This window comes from Ailuropoda melanoleuca, chromosome 2 (assembly GCF_002007445.2).
Source record: "Ailuropoda melanoleuca isolate Jingjing chromosome 2, ASM200744v2, whole genome shotgun sequence".
Classification (NCBI taxonomy): domain Eukaryota; kingdom Metazoa; phylum Chordata; class Mammalia; order Carnivora; family Ursidae; genus Ailuropoda; species Ailuropoda melanoleuca.
Genome location: NC_048219.1, coordinates 122,874,393 through 122,897,909, shown reverse-complemented (window position 1 = coordinate 122,897,909; position 23,517 = coordinate 122,874,393). Strand labels below are relative to the sequence as shown.

Below are 23,517 nucleotides of genomic sequence, written 5' to 3'. Positions count from 1 at the left end.
GTATGGTGACTAACACAATATAATAAAAAACATTAAAAAAATTAAAAAAATAAAGTCTTTTTCATCTGAAAAAAAAGATAATAAAATGATGTTCAGTTTTATTCACCACCATATGAATCACGGAAGGGGGAGAGGTACATATGTTTGAAATGTGACAATCCTTCTAACACTTAGCTAAAAAAGAACTATTACAATAGGTTTAGTCTCAAATCCATGTCAAGATACGGGTGACCCGCAGGGTTTTTGCCTTAGTACAGAGGTTTAGAGAGAGATTAAATCAGTGAAAATTGTCTTTAGATAGAAAACTGCTAGGTAATTTTTACAAACTCAGTGTCATACACTCTGACTTACCTAATAGAGCATTATCTTCTCCTGGTAATTTACAGATTTCAATTTTATCTGCTATTGCTTTTTGGAAATTGAACCCTTTTGAGCTTGCATTCACACTTTGCCTCTAGATGCTGCCCAAGTTGAAAATCAACAGACCCAGTTACACATGAAAGAGGCTCTGTATTCCCAGCAACTGGCCTCACCTAAGGAGAGAGAAGATAATGAGTATGGTCTCGGGATCCACCCCCCTAAAGGATGGGGCCTATTCTCTCTAATTACACGCTGTGGCTATCTTAGCTAGGGTCACATCAAATATTTTCACCTGTCATTTCATCTGTTCACAATTTTAAACATTGTTTTTGCCAACTTGAGGTTTTGTGGATTTTATTCCTCTGTTTATTTCACATCAACGCCTGAAACTTACCTGTAGCTCACCAGCTGAGCTGCACGAGGGAGAGTATGTTCACCTCCATGAAAGGGGGAAAAGTGACCTGAAGAAAGCAGCTAAAGAAGGGTCACAGCCCCTCAAAGACGTGCTTATTTTATCCTGAATTCTTTTGCGCAAGTACGGTATTAAACAGGGTTACAGGAAATGAGAGAGTAAACCTAAATTTGAACCCCATATGCTAGAAGTTAAGTAAAATTCCATTACATTTGAATAGTTCTAAGCAAGCAATTTGTTACCCTTTATCCTTTAGTGGAATTGATGAACAGGTGGTTTTCAGAAGATCACTCAGTATATTTAGCTTCTGAAATTCGAGCGACTCGGGATCTGATTGGCTGCTGGTACCACGTGATAATTCGGAGCCCAGGCACCACTCTGGCTCTTGCCTGGGGTTCTCAGGAGGGAAGAGTTGGGAGAGGCTTTGCTGCTGAGGAAATTGATCTGATAGATTAAAGGTAAGGCCGGTTTATGGCTTTTTCTGTAATGGTCTTGCTGGAGATGTTCTGCAGCTTCCCTTGAAGTATTTCCCAAAGTTTGGGGTCATAACTGGGGAAATTAGGGGTGGAAATGTAACTAGGAAAGTTTGTGACCCTGTTGCCCTACTCAGGCCCTACTTATACCTGCCATGTGTTGTGTGATCAAAGTCCTATACTGACCAGCTTACTGCTCGACTGAGTTGGCTCTCTCGTCTAACAGACAACATTTTAAAAAGTTTTGCCTTTGATTTTTTTCCCTAAATATATTGGTACGTAAAAGGATCTATGTTCTGCATTCCTATATTTATCCTGTTCTACTGGGCTTCCTTTGCCTCCGAAGGAGCGGCAGTTTCGCTGGCTTAACAAAACCAGCCATGGCGGGGTATTGGTTTACATGGCAAATATCTTTGGGCAAAGGGACAGCTGCTCCAAGTCCTCATCCCCTTTTATCAAGAGAGTCCCATTCTCTGGCGTCAAACTAAGGAGGCCTTGGGAGATCCTCTCGTTAGTTCCTGAATTAGAAGCTTAGACCAGAGACCCACAGTCTTCTATGTACTTCAGTCAATGCTTGAAATGTTTCTTATTTTTCAGGTTTGAGGAAGAGCTACAGAAGCAGAACAGAAAAATCCATACAAGCCAATGGTGTTCGGGAAAAAATAACCCCATTGCCTTGAGGTTTCTATTTTTTCTTTTAAAGCTATTGACAGATTTGTTTTTATGTGTCCTCATTTCAAGCCTAGCACAGACTGCTATGGTGTTTTAGAGGAGTAGAGCGACCCAAAGCATCCCTCTTAGAAATTTGGTGCTGGCGAAAAATTCTGACTTCTGGAAGCCGAGCTGACCTCCCTTTCACTAAGACGTTTGCTTGAAAATGTTTTTCCGCAAGTATTTAGAAACTTGAATACCCTGTTTCTTTGAATCCAAATCCTCTCGCTTTCTTACCTCCGCTTCCTTTTACAACTTGAACTAAATTGGTGGTGTAGCTAGAAGCAGCGACACCTGACATGTTGCTGAGGGCATCAAGAGACGCTGATTGAAGTCTGAGGTTTTGAGAGCCATATTTAAATATCTCCTCTCACGTAGCCTGCAACAATCTATGGCTGTGTAGGATGGATAATCTTACATTCTGTTTTTATAATGTTATGATTTCAGTCCTAGGGGTAGATGCTAATGCGTTTCCATTTGTCTGGAATATGAAAAGTTTGTAGGTGCCACTACGACTCTGGGAAAATGGCAGACGACGAAGAATATGAGGAGGTGGTGGAGGTAAGATGAAAAGGCTGACTCTGACAGCGGGTATTTTCTGTGGCGACAGCCAAAGCCGTGTAGGTGAATTAATCATTTGACAAATACCTCATCTATTATAACTTCACAAAGAGTCATTATTAAAGCATGAGAAAGGAATATTTTATGTTCAGTTTCACTATAATTATGTGGGATTTAGAATTGAAAAGAAATCTCACTGTTTCCCACTTTTGCTTTTCTTTAAACTCTCAGAAAAACATGGTGTGGGGTAAAGGTGGTGTTAATTTGTCTTCTGAAACTACCTTCTTCCCCACCTGACAACCCTCCTGATCAGAAGGATGGAGGAGATGAAGGGACAGTTCCAAAAACTGAACTCTGTCTTTTAGCTTCCACATAGCAATAGGAGGAAAAGGGGCTACTTTAAATCTTTGCTTCAACCAGCTGATTACCTAGAGGGTAATATGGGTTAAATGTTCAGAATAATACACTAATGAGATTTTATGCATATGTGAGATTTTGTATGTATGTAAATGTGCACATGTGCCCATAAATATAAACTCATCACACTCACAAGTGACATTTGGAGCCACACTTTCTGACCAACTCCCATTCTATTTACCTAAGGGAACAAGACTAGCTTTTGCTTTTAAATTTTGAAAAAAAAAAAAAACCAAACAAACAAAAAACAAAACCCAAAGTGGACATCTTGGAAAAATTTCCTCTGGGTTATTTGTGGACATCTGACACATTCTACAAAGCTGTTAATTATTTATTTTATAAAATTTTGTTTATATGTTACGGTTTTTCTTCCTCAGCTCTTGGCTTCAGCTTCACATTCTAGAATCTCAAGGCTTGGGGACTATAATCCATATAAATACATTGCCATTGAATCTGAAAGTGCTTAATAATTTATAATTAATGATGATCTAAACATATAAAAATCTCCAGATGCTAAGATGCTTGGAGACAGTTTTGAAAATCTGTGCTTTTTCATCAGAATGAAATTAAGAGCTACCCAGAGCCAAATTCCAAACGACAGTGCCGAAATTTGTCTTTGGAAGATTATTTTAGTGACCAGTCTATATTTAGATGAAGAAAAATTTGTTATTCTACACATAAAGTTATTTTTTTTTACTGAAGGATTTAGGAAGAAAACACAGAATGAATCTCGTGCAGTATAACAATGAGCCCCTCTGGCTTGAAAGCCAAAGGCTGTATTCTCAATGTTCAGTATTACTAGTGTGCATTTTACAAATATCCCTGTGAGTTAGAATAATCACTATTCAACAATGACACAGTTATAAATGAAATTGCCTTTCCTGTGGTAGTAATACCAGTAAAACTTTTTAGCCTCCAAGTTAAAAATCCCTTGTTTTTCTTAAAATAATTGTGTTCATTGGTCATTGGATGTTGTCCTCAGCGCTAGACCTGATTAATTTAACTAGATGGTGTAAAAATGGTGGGGGCTATTTTTAGGCATCTCATCCTTGCCATTTTATTCCTATTACTACTTCTGGGTCTGACCTGCAGTTGCTGAACTGTTAGACTTCCTGCCAGAGAGTGTTCAACCAAGGTCTCTCTGACCTCAAAAAAGATGCCATGAAGATGGAATGGTGGCAAATTTGAGAAAATGGTCAGGGAAGAGTTCAAAACCAGGAACTAGCTTTAAAAAGAGATCTTCTAGGGGCCTTGGACATCTAAATAAAATTGTGCTTTTGCTCTTTTCTCAAACTTAAACTTGGATTGAAAGGAAAAGAAGTGAGGATGCACTATATAATTAGTGGCACAGCTCTAAAAAAAAAAAAAGTGGGATTTGGCATATAAGTTAATGCTGACCATTTGGGTAATGTTGCTTTTTTTATAGGGTTATTTCTAAGCTATGTTTACCAATGGTGAGAGCCCAGCAAAGGTAAAACTGGATGGCTACCCAGGAGCTGCTTTTCCTTGGATGCTAAGAAAATCCAAAATACTTGTGCATCATTCATTTTATTTTAGTATTTCTTCTCAAGGCACTGATGTTTTGTGTGGCCAGAGGCATGGTTCTCTGTGGATCACCATCAAACAGTATTCCCCAAAGTGTCCAAATGAGATTTCCCGTGTGATGAAGGCAAAAGCATATAAAAGAAATTCTCTGTCCTAAAAGAGCTGGTGGTTTCTCTCACTATGCGTAAGGCCATACAGATGGATATTCGATTTTAATAAAGAAATAGTGTAGGAACAAAGAAAGCGCAAGAGTGAGGGACATCAGGCAAATTTTATACTAATCTTCCCGCAGATGAAATATAGCCGGTAGCCTATTGGCAACAGTTAAATAACTTGATCAGAGTGCACTGAACCAAGGGCGGAAGAAAGGAAGCCACCTGAGGGGAAATTTTGTAGTCAGTATTTTTTCCTCTCCCTGAGTGTGTGTTTTGGTGGCAGAGAAAATAAAAATGAAGCCTACAATGATATACATTTTGTGGACCAAGAAAATGAGCCAAATGTTTCATTTTTGTCCTTTCCTTGTGTGCCTTGGCTCGAGTCTTCACTTGTGCTCACCCAGCTTCTCGGGTGAGGCTAGGGGCAGGATTCCACTCCCCTTACACGTCTGAAACAAAATGTCAGCCAGTTCCTATCAGCATCTATTTATCGCCGCTGATGTCAGAAGTAGGACAAAAGTAGGTTTGATTTCAGATCCGGCCTGCAGGCACCTCACAGCCATCAGTTGCGAACTGCAGCCTAACTTTCCCACATCTTGTGCCTAAAGGTCTCTGCATTTTTTCCTTCTCCCCTTGGCATTTGTAGATTTTCATCTTCGCATCCTTTTAGGACCATCGTGCTATAGAGGGATGCACCCCTCACTCTGGAAGAGACTCTCCTTTCTTAGTAATCAGGGTGCTACAGGGGTAATTGGGATGTGTATATGCTTTTGGATCTAGTGTTTCCATGATACAATCGGGTCAAAAAGCTCTGTTTGGTTTTATTGTTAGTTACAAACAGTGGGTTATATCAAGTTCCTTTCTGCCCAACCCACATACTCAGGATATTGTTCTCACATTTTCTCTGCAAATTACACCCTGGGTACCAGAAGAACATTTTTTGTCATAAGTAAAATAACTGCCCCGGCAAATAATCAGCCCCAGACACCTTTCTCGTCACCCTGCATCTCCTTGCCTAGTCTGATGGCATTCATGTTAGTGTCCCTGAAGTTACATCAAGCTGAAATGGATTCCTTCATGTACTTCCTTCCCACACATAGTGCACGCCAGCTGGGCTAGCAAAATAACCCAGTGGTTCAGCTGAGGCAGAGGAGAGGTGGTTTCTGCTTTGTTCTCATGAGTCCTTTGTGCTCTATTTGTAGTATTACACAGAGGAGACAGTCTATGAAGAGGTGCCAGGAGAGGTAAGACGCAACCCATGTCTGCGCGAACTGCATGCTGATGAAAGCAGGCAGAGCCTTCCCTTCTCATAGACTCCCAGGGCTACAGAGCTGGCAAAGGGAGAGTCTGAGAGAGAGTCGCTCACTTACATGTGTTCAACGGTGATGGTACAAGAATGAATGCTACCTGTTTGACAGGTTACGTCACTGTTTTTGCTATTCAGCATATCCAAAGTGGCTGGGGATGGTTTCCGCCATTGTTCCTGTGGTATTTTTGGTGTAGGTGGTACTAATCAAAATAACATCATTGGCCATCAGCGCTCTGTGACTGTAGCAATCACATGGCCTTGGACATGTGATTTGCATGGGGACCCGCAGTTTTATTGTTTAGAGTTGTGACTTGTGGGGTACCATCTCTGCCAACAGGGAAGGCCCTCCAAGCCTTTGTCCCTGATGATGCAATGAAATGTTACTTCGACTGTAGCACAAAGCCTCTGCCATGAATATTCCAAGGTGGGATTTTTTAGGGTGAAATACCTCACTCATGCTTCGTTTTCTGAATAGAGCTGTTTCTCTTGAGCATGATGAACAGGGATGGCTATCCCTGGATCCTGCTCAAAGAGCTTATGACTGCCTGAAGCCTAACATTTGTAGATGCTATAAATTGGTTAGTTTCTCACCATCAACGGTACATCAGTAATGGCAGAAAGCAACCTATCAGCAATGATCTGACAACACTAGGGGAAGTGGACATAGATGGCCAATGTCCTTGTTGCTTCAGTTTCTCTTTTCATAATTGACGCTAGAACTCTTCCTTCGGTATAGAGGATATTAGCTGTGAAGTAAATCATGCTAGCAGAGGGATTGAAGACTTGGCTGCTTACCTTCTTTTCTTACATATAGTATTTTTAACTTTGGACTAGACCTAAACTTTGGGCCTTAGTTTCTTCTTTATACAGCCTTTTGTAAGAAACTGTGATTTCCCACCTACTGCATGCATAGGACTATTGTAAGGATAATTACCCCCTTATGTTGTCATCATTATCGTTGTTTAAGCATTTGTTAGTGTACATGGCACTCCAGTTCATTGTGGGACAAGCAGCCAGCTTTTTCTTAGACTCATTTAAAAGTTAATATGAAGTCAAGAAGTCGAGCTTTTTATTTCATCATCTTAATCTTTTGTTGTCTGATCCCAAGTTTGCTTGGGATTTAAGATTTTAAATGCTTGAGAATATTGTATTTCTGATTTTTATACAACCTGAAAGCATTTGGGTTCCATTCTACAAATGGAATTTTAAGGCACTGTAGCAAATTAAGAAGGAGTAACCTTTTGACTCCACTCCTGAGCAATCAGCATTCAGATTTATGTAACGTGATGTACCTTCATATGGACAGAGTGTATGATGCCCTGCTTTGGCCTGTTTTAGAGATGGAGAAGTAACACTGGGGATGTAAGTCTGACTTGCAGTCAGAATAATGCCTATATACCAAGATCACGCAATCACAGTTTTTACTTCTGTAACAGTGTTGAACTGCATGTCCCATTTTCAGACAATAACAGAAACCTATGAAACTACGACAACACGGACTGACTATGATCAATCAAAACCTTCCAAATCCTCACTGGCACAGCCGGTGTCAGCACAGCCAGTCCCAGCCAAGCCAGTGGAGAGGAAGAGGGTTATCCGGAAGAAACTGGATACTTCGAAGTTCATGACCCCCTACATTGTACACAGTCAGAAAATGCAGGAACTCTTTAGCCCCGTAAGTTTCAAATGACTTCTGCTAATCTAGTTTTATTATTGAGAAATTACTGATTTCAACCAACTCTGTTTTGGGTGCTTACTGGATTTTGTTTCTCAACCTTGTATGAGATACTTACCTGCAGAAATATAAGCTCTTGTGACTCTTGAATTTTCCTTTCGTGTAATTCATTTGCACCATTGCAGAATCGGAGAAAGCATCCTTACTGAAATTATTCCCACAAAATAAGCAGGAGGCTGATTATAAAGCATTTATTGGTAATCACAATTTCTTAGCCCGTCTAGAACCATGAAGTCATAAATATAGATTTAGTTGAAATCCATTCACAGGAGCTAAATAACATCTAAATAAACATCTGAGCAGGATGCCTCTTTTTTTTTTTTTTAAAGATTTTATTTATTTATTCGACAGAGATAGAGACAGCCAGCGAGAGAGGGAATACAAGCAGGGAGAGTGGGAGAGGAAGAAGCAGGCTCATAGCGGAGGAGCCTGATGTGGGGCTCGATCCCAGAACGCCGGGGTATGCCCTGAGCCGAAGGCAGACGCTTAACTGCTGTGCCACCCAGGCGCCCCAAGGATGCCTCTTAAGTAGACTAGTTAGCAATATGTAAAAAGGTCTTTAAGAGTTGTATGGTGAAGAAGGACGTGTAGTTTAGAAAACCAGGGTTAGACTAAGAGTTCATCTGAAATGAAGATTGGAATGTTCGACTGTACCCTAGAACACTGTTTTGTTTCGTTTTTAAGATTTTATTTATTTGAGAGAGAGGGAGAGAAAGAGTTAGAAAGAGATAGCAAGAGAGAACATGAGCAGGGGATGGGGAGAGGGAGAAGCAGGCTTTCTGCTGATTAGGGAGCCTGATATGGGACTCGATCCCAGGACCTCGGATCATGACCCGAGCCAAAGGCAGATGCTTAACTGGCTGAGCCACCCAGGTGCCCCAGAACCATGGCTTTTAACTGTGGCTGCACATTGGAATCCTCTGGGAGCTTTAAATCTACTGATACCCAGGCTGTTCTTGTTTAATCAGTCTGAGGCTGGGACCTGTGCATAAAGATTTTTAAAAACTGCCCGGCCTTTGAAATGTGCAGCTCAGGTTGAGAATCACTGCTGTTGAAGGTCCCTGGTCCTTAACTTTCCATGTACAGTTACACCGTAACAAGTTACAGTGACCCATTTGAATGGATCTGATTTGTTGATTGTCCATGTGGGCTGAGTTCTCACTAGGTGGCTTGATTGCACATCCTCTGGTGGCTCGAAAAAAAAAAAAAAAGCAGCTCAGGGGAACATTGGCTAATAGAGGACTAAGGGCTTACGTCAAAAGCATCCTGTTGTGATTGGTCAATAAATGGCCATGTTTGGTTTAGTGTTAACTCCTGGGGACTGTTTGGTAAATTTCTAGTTTAGATTCTTGAATGATCTAAAACCTAGTTTTCTAAGACTTCGAGCTCTAAAAAAAAAAAAAAGATTCTCTTGCCTCCTTTATCATTGCAGTATTCAGCAAAAACAGAATTTTTTTTGTCCATTTATTGCCATAAAATCTCATAAATTCTGACAATATCCTAGAATTTCTGATAGTCTGAAGACTATGTTGGCAAAGGTTTATAGTATTTTTAAAGTGGTTAGTGATAAAATCAAGAGTATGATTTAGATTGTTGACTACACTCAGGAGTACCATTGAAGCATTAATAATAAATTATGCAGATTGTTATTAAAGCAAGAACTCATTGTATATTTAGCAGAAATAATAAAATTGCATTCCTTTTCAAAATACTCCATAATTCAGACTTTCCATTAAGTCAGCTGGTGTCTCAGCTATCCAGACCATCGAGATTTAGCTGCAACTTCTGAGTTGAATATTTTTGCATTGTATTAGCAATCAAATCTTTTCAGACCATTTTTATATTTATTTTCTAAAATTATTGAGGTTTGGGCTTCTTATGTGTGCATTGAGGCAATAAAAACATCGAGAGAATCATTTTAGGGCATTTTCAAGACAATAGTCTGTAATAAAATTTCTACTGTCTCAAGTATCCAACCATGTTTAGGAAGAACAATTAACAAATCTATTTTAGTTTTTGCTGAGAATCGGGTAAGGGACAGAAAGCTGTTATAATTGATAATTGTTAGAACTTGTAGAATTTTTTTTTTTTAATCAGAAGGGGAGGAATGCATTGCCTGAAATTTCTGCTGCTGTCTTGTCAGGTTTTAGGCTAATGTTGGATGTTCTTTTCAGAATAAATACAAGGAGAACTATGAGAAAGCAAAAGGACAGCCATACGCCATCACAACCGATACCCCAGAACTTCGCCGGATCAAGAAAGTACAAGATCAACTCAGTGAGGTGGGCTGCATTGCTAAAGCAAAGGAGAGAGACGTGCCAAAAACACGCCTACCACTCGGAATCCAGGGCTTTAATGGATGTAGGGAAGATGAGGAGTCAAATCACTGTGAGCCCGTGCAGAAATCTAGAGGAAGCATTGGCTATAGATTATGTGGCCCTAGATGTGAACCTCAAGAGATTTCTAAAAGCTGGACTTAGCAAGTTAGCTAAGAGATGATATGAGACGGGAAGTTCGAAGTCACTGTGGCCTGCACGGAGAAGGGCAGGGGGCTGAAATTCAGCCAGGAAAGCAGATATGCAGAGACTGCAGGGGCTCTGCAGATCTTTGGAGATCATCGTTTTCTAAAATGCAGAAACTTTGCTTTGTGCTGCAGACATTGAGTCATTGGGTTACAGCTCTTTGGGTATGGATCTCCCTTAGTAGAGTCACATGGGCGTGCCTGTCATGAACTCTGTGCATTATTTCTGCAGGTTAAGTATCGAATGGATGGCGATGTTGCTAAAACTATCTGTCACGTAGACGAAAAAGCAAAGGACATTGAACATGCAAAGAAAGTGTCGCAGCAAGTCAGTAAGGTGAGGCCATGGTGTGGATGGCTGGGTTGCTGAAGAGCGTGTAGGTGACCTCTGCCCGGCCTTAGAGGAGAACTGGACAGGTCTGATCCTGCTCGCCGGTCTCCCTCAAATCCAGGGGCGTTGGGAGCTCTGGTGCCCACGTGTCAGGCAGGCCGCACAGGTGACCGAAGTAGCCATAGGACCTATGGCAGCTTGGAAAGTCTCTGCCCTGCAACACGGCTCCAGGCGACTGCTGCACAGAATGCAGGCCCAGTGTTACCAGAGTCTCTTACTTCTTTGTAAACAAGTCAGGGAGCTTAATTTTTATGAGAAGTCCTCAAATTGCAAATGGAAGCAACTAATTAAAAACATTTAAAAAATACCACATAAGTCAAAGGGGACATGTCCACTACCCCGATTCAGTCAATGGCCAAGAAGGTGGCAGCCTTTGAAAGGAACCTATAGGAGAATCATAATCATGATTTTGTTTAAAAAATCAGTTTCAAGTAAAAGCTTACCAGTGCAGGAAAAGTATTATGGGATGTGGACATGGTCAACGTTTTCCCAGTTGATTCTAGTAACACATGGGGAAGAAGGCCGCCTCGGTGTGAGGACACTTTGAATGTGAAAGACTTCACAGCACTCTATTCTCTATACCCTCATGCCCGTGGGGGTGACATCAACCACAGGTCCTCTGCTTTTTCTGTCTAGGTTTTATACAAGCAGAACTGGGAAGACACCAAGGATAAGTACCTGCTTCCCCCTGATGCCCCTGAACTTGTCCAGGCAGTTAAGAACACAGCCATGTTCAGTAAGGTAAGGGCATCTGCTGTGTCGCTCCTCCTGTCCGCCCCCGCGTAATTCAGTGCAATACCCAGTACTCTTGATGATCTAGAATGTGGTTGCCCGATCTCTTCACGAGTATCCTCGAGCCCTGTGGGTTGCAGGGGTGAGGGTGGGCAGGGAGGAACTGAGAGGAAACCTCTGGAGTAGAGTGCAAGAGAGGGTCCTGGCGGGGAGTGGGGCCACCTGGGCGGAGAACAAGTGGGGCGAATGGGGATACCCCTGGGATCTGGCTCTCAGAGATCCTGGGCTACACTGTGGGTATCTCTGGATATCGCTCTTATTAAATGTTTATTTCATGACAGAGATCATGCAGAGTGTCTCCTGGCTCCTTACACTTGCTTTAGTCCTTGTTGTAGGAAGCAGGTAAAGTCCCGGAGAGGAGAGGACACAAAATCAGACACATCTACCCTTCAGAAAATAAGATTTCTCAGAAGCAGCAGGACAAGCTATTAATAAATATGACGTGGACCGACTGGAAGGGGGGAGGTTGTCTGTGGATTCCGTTTACCTTTGCTCTTACCTTGCCCTCGGTTCTTGCTGTTGATGGATGAATTCAAAATTGTGTATTTCATGTAAGTGGGAGCTCACTTTCTCACAACTTTTCACCTTTTTCTTATTTAGAAACTGTACACTGAGGACTGGGAAGCTGACAAAAGCTTGTTTTACCCATACAACGACAGCCCAGAGCTGAGAAGGGTGGCCCAAGCCCAGAAAGCCCTCAGTGATGTAAGTCAAGTGCAAGTCAACATCATTTGGGAATGCGGTATCAGGACATCTCAGTTTATGTCTTCTGGCCAGATGTTCATTGCAGTTCTTCTTTCAGAAAGACTAAATGTCATTATAGCAGATAAATGCATCTAGAATCATATGATGTCTACTTAGATTTTATAATTTATATTAGATATAATTAAACCCAGTCTTGTTTTTTTATTAGGTGAAGAATCTGAGTCTCAGACCGCATAGGTCATTAGTGGCAAAGCCCAAATTAGAAGCCTGGTCTTGTGATCCCAAGACCAGAGTTCTTTCCACTGTAGCCTGTGCCCTCTGTCCCCTTGGCTAGAGTTGAAGTTTTTTTCTGTGACAATAGAACAGATCCCCTTTTGGGATCATAGCTACTTTCCCAAATATATTAAGTGAAAAATGTTATTGAAGGCTTTTGATTTGCTATCCTAATTACAAAGTCTGAATTGTGGTGTGCCCCCCTTTTCTGCATAGACTGACACACTTGTCCAAACACGTTTGTGTCATGACCTCACAAAAATCACTTGCCATTGGGTGTACACAGAGGATATTTCAGAGACGCGGAGGATATTTCAGAGTTCTTAAAATATCAGCAGTCCCCACTGGCCAAAAGTTTAATGTCTTCGACCTTGAAAATAGTGTATTAGAGGGACTTAGCAGGCCTACTAGAGTCCTTAGGTTGAAAGCACTAGAAGTAGTAGAGAGTAGTGGAGAGCTCCACTCGATTCTAGTAATTCCCCTTGTTTTGAGAAGCTTTGTTTCTTGACCCTTGGATTTGCTAGAGGCTGTATCGAAAATCCAGACTATTGCTCTCATCTTCAGGAGAGCACTGTTTTATAAAATAACAAGTTGTTTCTCATTCAGTTGTCAACTAGACCCCTCGAATCTCTGACATTTACTATGGACTTTACATTTTAGTTCGTGTCTTGAAAATTACTGGGGTTTACTTCCAATGGATCTTAGGATCTTATCTTGCCCTCTTCTGGGATTATGCATACTCATTTGATGGTGTCTCCCACTTTTGAGATCTTAATCTTTTATCACCTCTCACTCGATACCATTTGCAAATTTAGGGGATATATTTCTATCCCAGTTTTCATATAATTGATTAAAATATAGTATAGGTATACTCCTATCTTTCCATAGAGTAAGTTAGGAACTAAAGAAGACATAACAAAAATTTAAGACCATCTAGTACATGGTACTAATTTTAATGTGAGGGACTTCTTGCTTCTAAGTTAGGTTTTTGATTCTGTAGCTCATGAATATATAATATTATCGTGTAACCTTTATCAAGTGATCAGTAGTTACTTGTTGAAAGTCCTTTTTGGCATGCATAGCTAGTGGGATAGAAACGTATGACAAGAAGTTTTCTTCCTTTCCCTTGAGACTTTATAATCAGGCTGGTAAGATGAAATTGTCATACATTAAACAATAAGAAATTTTTTCAAAAATTTTAGAAAGCAAATTCTATAGTCTAATACTTGCTGAAAGACAAGACGCATGCAAGTGATTAGAGAAGACCATGTGGAAGTGGCAATCCCAAGGGAAGGGGTGATGATGAACAGGAAAGCCATATCAGATAGAGAATACCCTTGAACAAAGGGACAGAGATGAAATGACTCTGAGGGGGGGCAAAGAAAGTGAAAGCTGTGGGTGCCTAGTTAGGAGAGCACTTTTAAGAAACTGGTAGTAGGACCTTGAAAATCAGACAAAATAGTTCTGACATGATACGGTAGTCCATAAGAGATATCATATGATTTTTGGAGGGGAAAACAATATGGTATAATTCTGGAGGACAATAAAGTAGATTGGGACTAGGAAAAATTGTGATCATTTGAAGAAGACTGTTTTAGTAATATAGAGGGACCAAACAGATGACAGGGACAAAGGAGAGGAAGAAAGGAATCTGTATTTTAAAAGTGTTAAGGACATTGGATATTGGAGATGAAGGAGTGAAAGGAGCCATAGAGGAGTTTATGACGAAGTCTGGGTGTATAGGGGTACAACTCGTAACGATGCACTAGGGAATAGAGAAATGGAGTTGAGATGATGGAACATTCAGATCACGGCATTTTCTGGATAAATCAGAAACTTCATCTTATTGCATAGGTGTGAGAACAGGACGAGAGATGAGTATTTGAGAGTCCTCAGAATGAAAGGGACAGCTGAAGACCTGAAACTGTATGAGGGAGGCAGAACAGTGTATGGCCAAGGGCAGAGTTTTGGAGGACACCCATTCTTAGGACATCTGGAAAGGAGAGCCAGCAAAAGAATTAGGTAACAAACGGTTAGAGAAGTTGAAGGAGAACCAGGAAACGCCATGTCATGTAAGCCTAGGAAGGGGTTTCCAAGAAGACACTTAATCTCCACATGTCTCCCTTTATCCATAAATGGAAAGATGAAGGGATACCTCCATGCCACTCTAGTGCTATGGACTTTGAACTGTTAAAATTGACCCCATTTTTTGAGCTATCTCAATAGAATACATAATGGAGAATATATAATAATGAAGTAAAATCTTCCCATCCTTCCTCAGAAAAACTTGGCAGTTAAGATAGGGCTTTTAATTTTATTGCAGATTATGCACCAAGTATCAGATTACCAACATGCCTATTAATACTGTTGTCCACACCATGAACTTCTATAATAATTGGGCACTGAGCCCCAAGCAAGCTGCTGTTCACAGAACATACCGCTGGGTAGGCATGTAGATTTCAAACTAAGCGCTTGGGTTTGGAAGCTTTCTCTCCCTCTCCTGCACTTTCTTCCTGTTTTTCTTGCTATCTGAGCAGAGACAAAATACTGTGCAAATACCAAGAGTCTTTAAGTTGATCTAGAGTGCAGAATTCTAACTAGACAGAAATCTGACCAAGGTTCCTGAGAAATTAGGACTTCTAGATCTGATTTCTCTGAAGGTTTTTGACAGGATGTCATACTTAGTAAGCATTTCTCCTCATAGGACGTTGCTTATTCTCTGAGGACTTAGCCAGCCATGGAAAATACCAATCACCCTAGGTCTAAAGTAAAGTCTTCTCTGCTTAAGGATTGAGCAGTGAAACTCATATAAATGCATTTTAAAATGGTCTTTTGTATTCCTCACTGATTTAATGTCCATAAAACTTTTGTTATAGGCAGTAGGTAGATATTATCGGGTTAAGACATAGAGTTGGTTAAAGCATGAAGAAGATGACTGGGACCTTGGAACTATCCAACCTCTTTCCATTGTAAATAAGAATACTGCCACGTGGAAGGAGAAATAATTTGGATAAGGCTCACAAGTGAGTAGAAGAGTTGGGGTGATAAATCTTGAGATTTCCCCCAATGGCCTCGGTATATAAAAAACACATTCAGAAATCAGCCTCTGAACCTTTGCTCTGGTCAGGTTCTGCACAAGCCACAAGGGCTCCCAGGTGCTGTCCTCCCAGAGCTCACAGGCCAAGAAGGGACAGGTAGGTAAACAACAAATCACAGTGTCATCTAAAAATTCCTTTAAAGGAGATAAGGCTAAGTATGTTGAGTGAGATCCCAGGACAAAGGTCCTCAGGTCAGGAAGGGCACAGGAGGGCAAACTGTTGCTTATTCTGAGCCGTGCAGAATGAGCGGCAGTTTGCAGGCAGATGGGGAGAGCCTGGAGCTGGGGCATGCCAGGGAAAAGGTCCAGAGGCATAGGAGGGTTTCTTGTGTCTGGGGATCTACACATGGTTCTGCATTTTTGGAGGCGGGGGTCAGGACTGATGGAAGAAAAGGCCCAAGTAGTCAGTGAAGGGAAAAAAGGATGGCAGGAGTGAAGGGGTCGCATGATTCATGGACATGATACTTTCAGGCACGGGAGGCCTTTAACAGGCAAAGGAAAGGAGCTAATGAAGAGGGAGCGGTTGAAGCTGTCAAGAAAGAGAAGAGGTGACGGATGGAGCTGGGTACAGAGGGCAGCTGGAGAGAACAGTGGTCTGAGTACAGGGGTCCTGCCCTGCAAGGGCTGCTTCTCTGAGCCATGTAGCAGGTGGGAGGGGCAGGGGATAAGTACAGGGAAAGAGAAGTGTATATGCAGCCTTTCTTTACCCTATGAAAGAAGAAGCTGAGAGCTGACTGGGGTAAGGACAGTCTTGGGGATTTACACTAGCCACTGTGCACAGAGACTGACCAGAGGCGCATAATGGGATGTTCAAGCTCCCTGGAAGGCAGAGTGGCAATTGGTTACCATAAATTCAGAGTATCGGGCACACAGCCCCATGCAAGCTCTTGTTCACAGAACGTATCACTGGGTAGGCACCCAGACTTCAAGCTAAGGGCTTAGGTTCAAGAGACTCCCTTTCCCACCTCTGTACCCTTTTCCAGCGGCCCTTTAAGTCATGCTTAGAGCATTGTCATTCTCGGATCAGTAGAGTTGTAGGATTTGCTTCGGTAGTGCTCAGCATCCTGGATATAAGTGGAGGAAGTGTGCCGTTGAGTTGACCTAGAGCTAGGGGTTTGGTAGCTGGTGTGATCTAAAGACAAGAGGTTGGGAGTTGAGGATGCTAGTTAATAGTAATTTCAGTTACAAATGTGGCACAGAGACAAATGGAAGGAAACTGATCTAGGGTTAATAATCTTGGAGAAGAGAGAAGACTTAACGAGATAGGACACAGCCTTGCTCTCAGTATTACTAGTGATTTCTATCTGCAAGGATACATTACTGTTACGTGATACACTAGAGTTTAAAAACTTCAGATACAGATGAAAACATAGTCTTTAAAAAAAAATCCAAATGGAATCTGGAATGTAGAATAATTCTCTATGGCTCATGAACACCCCCATCTTTTATTTTGTCAGATTGCCTACAAAAAAGGTCACGCTGAACAGCAATCTCAATTCACAACTCTGCCGGATCCTCCAGAAATAGAATTTGCTAAGAAAGTGACCAATCAAGTGAGCAAGGTAAGTAAATAGGGCTGGGACACTGTCTCCCTTAAAAACATTGGCTTAATCATCTCAAACACCAGAGCAAGTAAGTAAGGGGAACCCGAAGATCCAACACCAGCCCTGGGAGTATTTTTGCAACATGACCCTGAAAAGTCTACAGCGAAAACAATACATCCATCAACATTGTGGGGCCATGTTAATAAATGTTCAGCCAGCTTAATGACTTGGTGATTGGTAAATGTGAAAGCCACATTTTAAAAACCAGAACCTGTGTCCTGATGTCATTTAACATTTTGGCTTAGGGAAGGGCTACTAACTGAGAACTGAGTCACCACGCATTTTCTTGGAGGATCTGATTGTCTTGATTCAGTGTGAAGACCTCGTACGGTTTTATGCTCTCTGTCAGACATTGAGAAAATAAGAATGCATGAGTGATCTCTCAGACATGGCTTAGTTTGACAGCCGTGGGCCGTGCACCTCATAACTTTTAAGGCCCAGGCAAACAGCTTAGTCTGTCTATATTTAGGCTGGTAAGCTAGCTCTGAGGAATGCAGGCCTCACAGAGAATGCCGAGAGACAGATGTTCAACTGATGACCAGACCCATGCTAAAGTCCTATTTTAAATTGGTTCAAATCAGGCCACTTTCTCCTGGGATACTAAATACTATTCTTTGCCCCCTGTGGAGTTCCCAATTTGGTCTTCTGCTTGAGTTTTGGTGGAACCTCAAGGTTTCTACCTTGTTTAGGTATTTTTGGGGAAAGGATGTCTCCTGGAAGGAGAAGGAAGAAAAGTTATGGATGATGAAGTCTACTCAGTGACGTTTTTAGTGTCTGATATTGCAGACTACTAACTATAACCAGAGGCTCTATGGATAATAGATCTAATAAGTACAGCAAGTTTTCACTAAGAGGAATGCCATGAAGCTGAAATTTGCCCAGGGCAAAGCAAAAATGAGCTTTAGAACCGTCCATAAAGAGCTGGCCTGCTGAAAGTATGGATACTTAAATAAAGTTAGGGAACAAGGACAATTGATCTTTTTCAAAGAAAAAGAACAAGCTGCTTTCAAATGGTCATTTAGAAAGGAAAAAAAATCTATTTTTAATTCTTATTTAAAGCATATTTTAAAAGATATCTTACTAATGCAACACACTTTTACCTTGAGTGTGCAGTGTGGGTACTTGAACATGATAAAAAATAATAAGTCCCTTTCACACTGCTCTATATTCAGTCTCTCCACTAATTGAGACATGCCAATTAGTCTAGAACTGCACTCTTCGACGTAGAGGCCGCCATCCACGTGTGACTATTGAGCATTTGAAATGCAATTGTATGAACTGACGGTCCTATATGCGTGGTAAATAGACCCTGGGTCTTGAACACTTAGGACAAAAAAAAGTAAAATAGCTCACTATTTTCATATTGACTACATGCCGAAATCATGTTTTTGGATCTATTGGGTTAAGTAAAATATATTATGAAAATTAATTTTGCACCTGTTCCTTCTTACATTTTAAAAATTGGCTACTAGAAAATGGAAAATTTCAGTGGTGGCTTGCACTATATGCCTGTCGGACTGCACCATCCCACCCGGATACGGTGGCATCATTGGACATTTCGGAAACCTCACCGGTGCTGGGTTTGCCCTTGTGGAATAACAGTATGAGCCACAGGGGTGGCTGTGGGTGAAAGTCACCAGATTTGGCTCTTCATCCCAGTCTTACCCAAATTCCCAGTTTTGAATGGCTGCTCTGCCTCCAAAGTAACAGTCACTTTGGGAAGAAAGGCTTGTGCTTGGCAGCAGTCCGTCCAACAACAGACCGTCCAATAAGAGAGGACTAGGGCTGCGGGTGCAGGAGAGAGGCGATTTAGCTGTGGGACTTGCCTCTGTTCTCTTGAAGTGCTCCCCACTGTCATGGGCTTTGACCCATGTTTCAGGATCATCATTTCCTTGCTTTCCAACATGGATAAAATCTCCTTTATCTACTCACTCTTAGGTATTTAAATTCAGCATTTCCTTGTCTGTGTTTCCCAGCTCTATTCCTTTGTCTTACAGCCTTTGGCTCATACGTTAATATAATGATTGTGTATCTGCAATGATTATATGGCTTATATTTTGATTATACTGCTTACCAGCTTTCCTTACTGTACCTGTCAGAATCTGTTCTCTCACCTTCGTCTTTGGCTAAAGCCCCCAGCTCCATACAGGCGCTCGTCCTGGCTCGGCTGCATTTCGCTTCTCCAACACAGATGGACAGGCAGGCAGGGTGGTTCATGGGAGCGAGCATTCCAGTGAGGTTACCGTGCGCACGACAGCCAGCTGAAAGTGGGGCTCTGAATGCAACATCGGGAAGTCCCTTTAGTTTCTCTGTGCTTGGCTCTCTGGTTCGTAATGTGAGGGAAACTGTGAGCTTTCAAGCCTGAACTACCAGTGATACGTAACCGGGCTGTAGAGTTGAAAGGAAAAGCTCTGTTTCCTCTACTCTCTGTGCACACTACTGCTACTCCTTCTTCCCCTTCTTCTTCTTTTTTTTTTTTTTTTGTTAAGATTTTATTTATTTGACTGAGAGCACAAGCAGGGGGAGCTGCAGAAGACGCAGAGGGAGAGGGAGAAGCAGGCTTCCTGCTGAGCAGAGAGCCCGACGCCAAGCTCGATCCCAGAACCCTGAGATCATGACCTGAGCCGAAGGCAGACGCTTAACCGACTGAGCCACCCAGACACCCCTCTATGCACACTTCTGCTACTAAAGGGTTTTTGTTTTGTTTTGCCTTTTTTTTTTTTTTTTAAACCATACTGGCCAATTCTTTGACACCAACTCGGTGTCCTATAACTCAGTTCAATTCCGACATTATCTACCTGGAGTTAGCCTCAGATCTCACAAGTTAAGGGCTCAGACCCACGAGACTACCCCTGTTTCAGACAACTAGTCATAAATCTGGACCTTGCATATTCTGACTGGCTCAAATCCAGGGTTCCCACGACCCCCTCCTCAGGTTTAATAATTTGCTAATCATTGGCTCCTAGAACTCAGGGAAACATTTTCTTATGTTTATTACATAATAGAAGATACAGATGAACAACCAGGATAAAGAGGTACCCATGGTGAGGTCCTGTGGGTCCCAAACACAAGACCTTCCATCCCTGTGGAGCTGGGGTGTGCTACTCTCCCAGCATGTGGTTGTTTTCACCAACCTGGAAGCTCTCTGAATTGTGCACTTCAGGAATTTTTATGGTGGTTTCATCACATAGGACTGACTGATAATTAACTCCATCTCCAGCCCCTCTCCCCTCCTCAGAAGATGAAGGGCGGAGTGGAAAGTTCCAAGCTTCTAGGCATTGCTTGCTTTTTGTGGTGACTAGCCCCCATCATAGTGCTATCCAGGAGTTGTCTCAGAACCAAAGAAAACCCAGGGCACCTGGGTGGCTCAGTTGGTTAAGCCTCTGACTCTTATTTCAGCTCAGGTCCTGATCTCAGGGTCATGGGATCGACCCCCATGTCGGTCTCCGTGCTGGGTGCAGAGTCTGCTTGTCCCTCTCTCCCTGCTCTCTTCACCCCCAATGTCAAATCTTAAAAAACAAAAAAAACAAAAAACCAACCCTATCACTCAGGAGATTACAAGGGTTTAGGAGCTCTGTATTAGGAACTGGGGACAGATATATATATATTAGTATTTCACCAGACTGTTTTCAAAAACGTCTTTCAGTAAATATTGCACAGCACAAAGATGCCAAGCCCTGATCTTTTAAAACCATGGAAACTCCTCTATCACAAAGAATTAGGGAGAGATTTCCATTGAGTTCACCAGAAGAGATTTGGTTGAGTTAGAAAAGCAGCCCTGGGCCCACTATGGAAGATGAAAATATCAGTTGGGACCCCCTCCACCTGTCTGAGAGGATAGCATTTCTATGAATGAAGCTGTCAGAAGTCCCAGTATTTAGCAACTCACAGAAAAAGTGAAGTGTGATTAACTAACAGGCTTTGTATTCCTTCCCTTTGATAACCACATGAAAACCACAGATGCAGATATGGAAAGTAGATAATGAAGCCATGTGTTTAAGTAGGACATTAAGGTGTCTAATTTGTGGCCCAATGCAAGCTTCTCAATTCATTTCTGAGGAGGAGGGACTATGGTCTGGGGAAGGAATTATACTACATCTATCGACATGCGGTTACTCTCTTGCCCACAGAAGGTGTTCCAGAGCTTGTCATTGACCCAATGTACTGTCCTCTGTGAAATGAACAAACACAGAATCCTAGAGAAAGTTCAGTCGATTCTTGTTGCCAGGTTTCCATTGATTGACTTCAAACATGACAGTTAGAAGGGCTCGGGTGGAGTTGGAGGGAAAGTTGGGTGTTGGACCCAACACTGTGTCTAACCCTTCTCTGTATACCACGTAAACACTCAGGCCTTGTGGCCCGATGTGTAGAGTGAGACCACTTGGTTGACAGAGGAGGTCCCATGTGGATACGTACCTCTCTCTCCCTCTTTCACTCCTCAAGCTTCCAGTCTTTATTCTTTCAACTCCTCTCCTACCTGCAGATGAAGAGGAGGGCCATAACTTCCTCAACAGTTAACAAGCTGCAGCCTTAGTCCTTTGTAGTGAAAATCTTCCCAGACTTGGGAGTACTCAGGAGTAGATTGGGAGAGATACACCTCTAAGCTGACCCATTTTAGCTACTGGTTCATGAAGAGAAAGAAGTGGGGGAGGACGTTGGATGAGAGTGCTGGGTGGTCTTATACTCTTGTTTGGCATGTTGTTTTATTTTACCTTTTTGTTTTTGGAGAGAGAATGTGCAAGTGGGGGTGGGGAGTGGGGAAGGGGCAGAAGGCAAGAGAGGGAGTCTTAAACTGGCTCCATATCCAGTATGGAGCCCGATACAGGGCTCAGTCTCATGACCCTGAGATCATGACCTGAGCTAAATCCAAGAGTCGGACACTTAGCCAACTGAGCCCCCCAGCACCCCTGCATCTTGTTTTAATATCTTTAAAAATATCAGATATCTATTTCTTAATGAGGGAATTAATTTTTACTTAATTTTCTTTAACAAATCTACATATGTGATTCTTATTATTTCCCCATAATGGCCCAACTTTTGGACCTCATTAAGAATGTCTGCTGTGGGGAATGCCTGAGTGGCTCAGTCGGTTAAGTATCTGCCTCTGGCTCAGGTCATGATCCTAGGGTCCTGGGATTGAGTCCCACATCAGGCTCCTTGCCCAGCGGGGAGCCTGCTTCTCCTCCTGCCTCACTCCCTCTGCATGTGCACTCTCTCTCTCTCTCTCTCTCACAAATAAATAAAATCTTAAAAAAAAAAAAGAATGCTGCTTTCTCAATTTTAAATTATGTTACAAAGTTTTGGGGATGCCTCAGGCCCTGTTGGCCCTACCCCCTAATCTTGGAGGTTTCTTCTTTTGAGAGCAAACGGGGGAAGGGCAATATCCCCCACCAAGAATGTAGATTGGAGATCTTAACCTGGGGTGCACGTACATCAAGAGCCCTCTGAAGTTGTGCTTATGGGCAATTTATAGCTTTCTCAGATTTCTGAAGAGGTCTGTTCCCTGAAAAGATTAGAAATACTTCTATAGGCAATCAGCCAATTGAAAAATACATTTTGACCGATTGAATTCAGTCTGAGTGACTGAAGAGTGACTTCAATTTTTTTAAAGCTTCAAAAGAGGAGAGTAGACAAATAGCGCTTTAATGTAAATATTATCTCAACAAAGATTTCTATCGAAGAATACACACAAAATTTTCTCCAGTTTCTTACTCTGTTGTTAGCAATGTTACCATTATTGTTACAGTTACTGTAGCCTACATTTGTTTAGCACTGTAGAGTTTGCAAAGGACTCTTCAGGGTATGAACTTATTTAATCTTTCCAACAGTCCTCTGTGGAAGGTATTATTATTGTCGGTGCTGTGGTTGAGAACCTGAAACTCAGAGGCAAAGTCACACCTTTGGTAATGATGGAGTCCAGTCTTGGGCCCATAGCTTCTGGACTCAAGCGCAGGACTCTAAAAGTTATTAAGGAGGGCATGTATTGCATGGTGCACTGGGTGTTATATGCAAGTAATGAATCATGGAACTTTACATCAAAAACTAGGGATGTACTGTATGGTGACTAACATAATAAAAAAATTATAAAAAATAAAATGTGAAATTTCATCTATCTAAAAAAATAAAAATTATAGTTATGAAAACCACTTGGCTATTTATCAGCATGTTGAGGTCTTGAGAAGAAAGGATATAGACATTGGAGAAAGGGTTGCGCATCCTTTAACTCAAACTCACTGGCTCTGCACATCACTCCGCCTTGGCACTGGTTCTGTTAAAGGTATATCACAAAACCACTGTCTTTTCTCTTGTAGAGTGTAGTGGGGGTATAAACGTGCAGACACCTTGAGACTGACTCATTGGTTGTGTCTGTTAACACATTTCCCAAGAAGGGGAAATTGCTGTAACCCAGCTCTGGCTCTGGCTCATATGCACAAGTTTGGGGTTGACTAGTTTAAT

General features: G+C 41.9%; 1 protein-coding gene across 1 annotated transcript in view; it reads left to right on the top strand.

Annotated features, from left to right (window-relative positions):
- Positions 1-1,084: 1,084 nt before the first annotated feature.
- The window catches only part of NEB (nebulin), a 204,807-nt gene continuing 182,374 nt past the window's right edge, over positions 1,085-23,517 (top strand). Inside the window, 10 exon segments of the mRNA XM_034654568.1 lie at positions 1,085-1,230; positions 1,843-1,926; positions 2,453-2,517; positions 5,837-5,878; positions 7,406-7,618; positions 9,853-9,960; positions 10,432-10,536; positions 11,227-11,331; positions 11,983-12,087; positions 16,915-17,019. Of these exon segments, the coding sequence (XP_034510459.1) occupies positions 2,482-2,517; positions 5,837-5,878; positions 7,406-7,618; positions 9,853-9,960; positions 10,432-10,536; positions 11,227-11,331; positions 11,983-12,087; positions 16,915-17,019 (819 nt within the window). The 5' untranslated portion in view covers positions 1,085-1,230; positions 1,843-1,926; positions 2,453-2,481.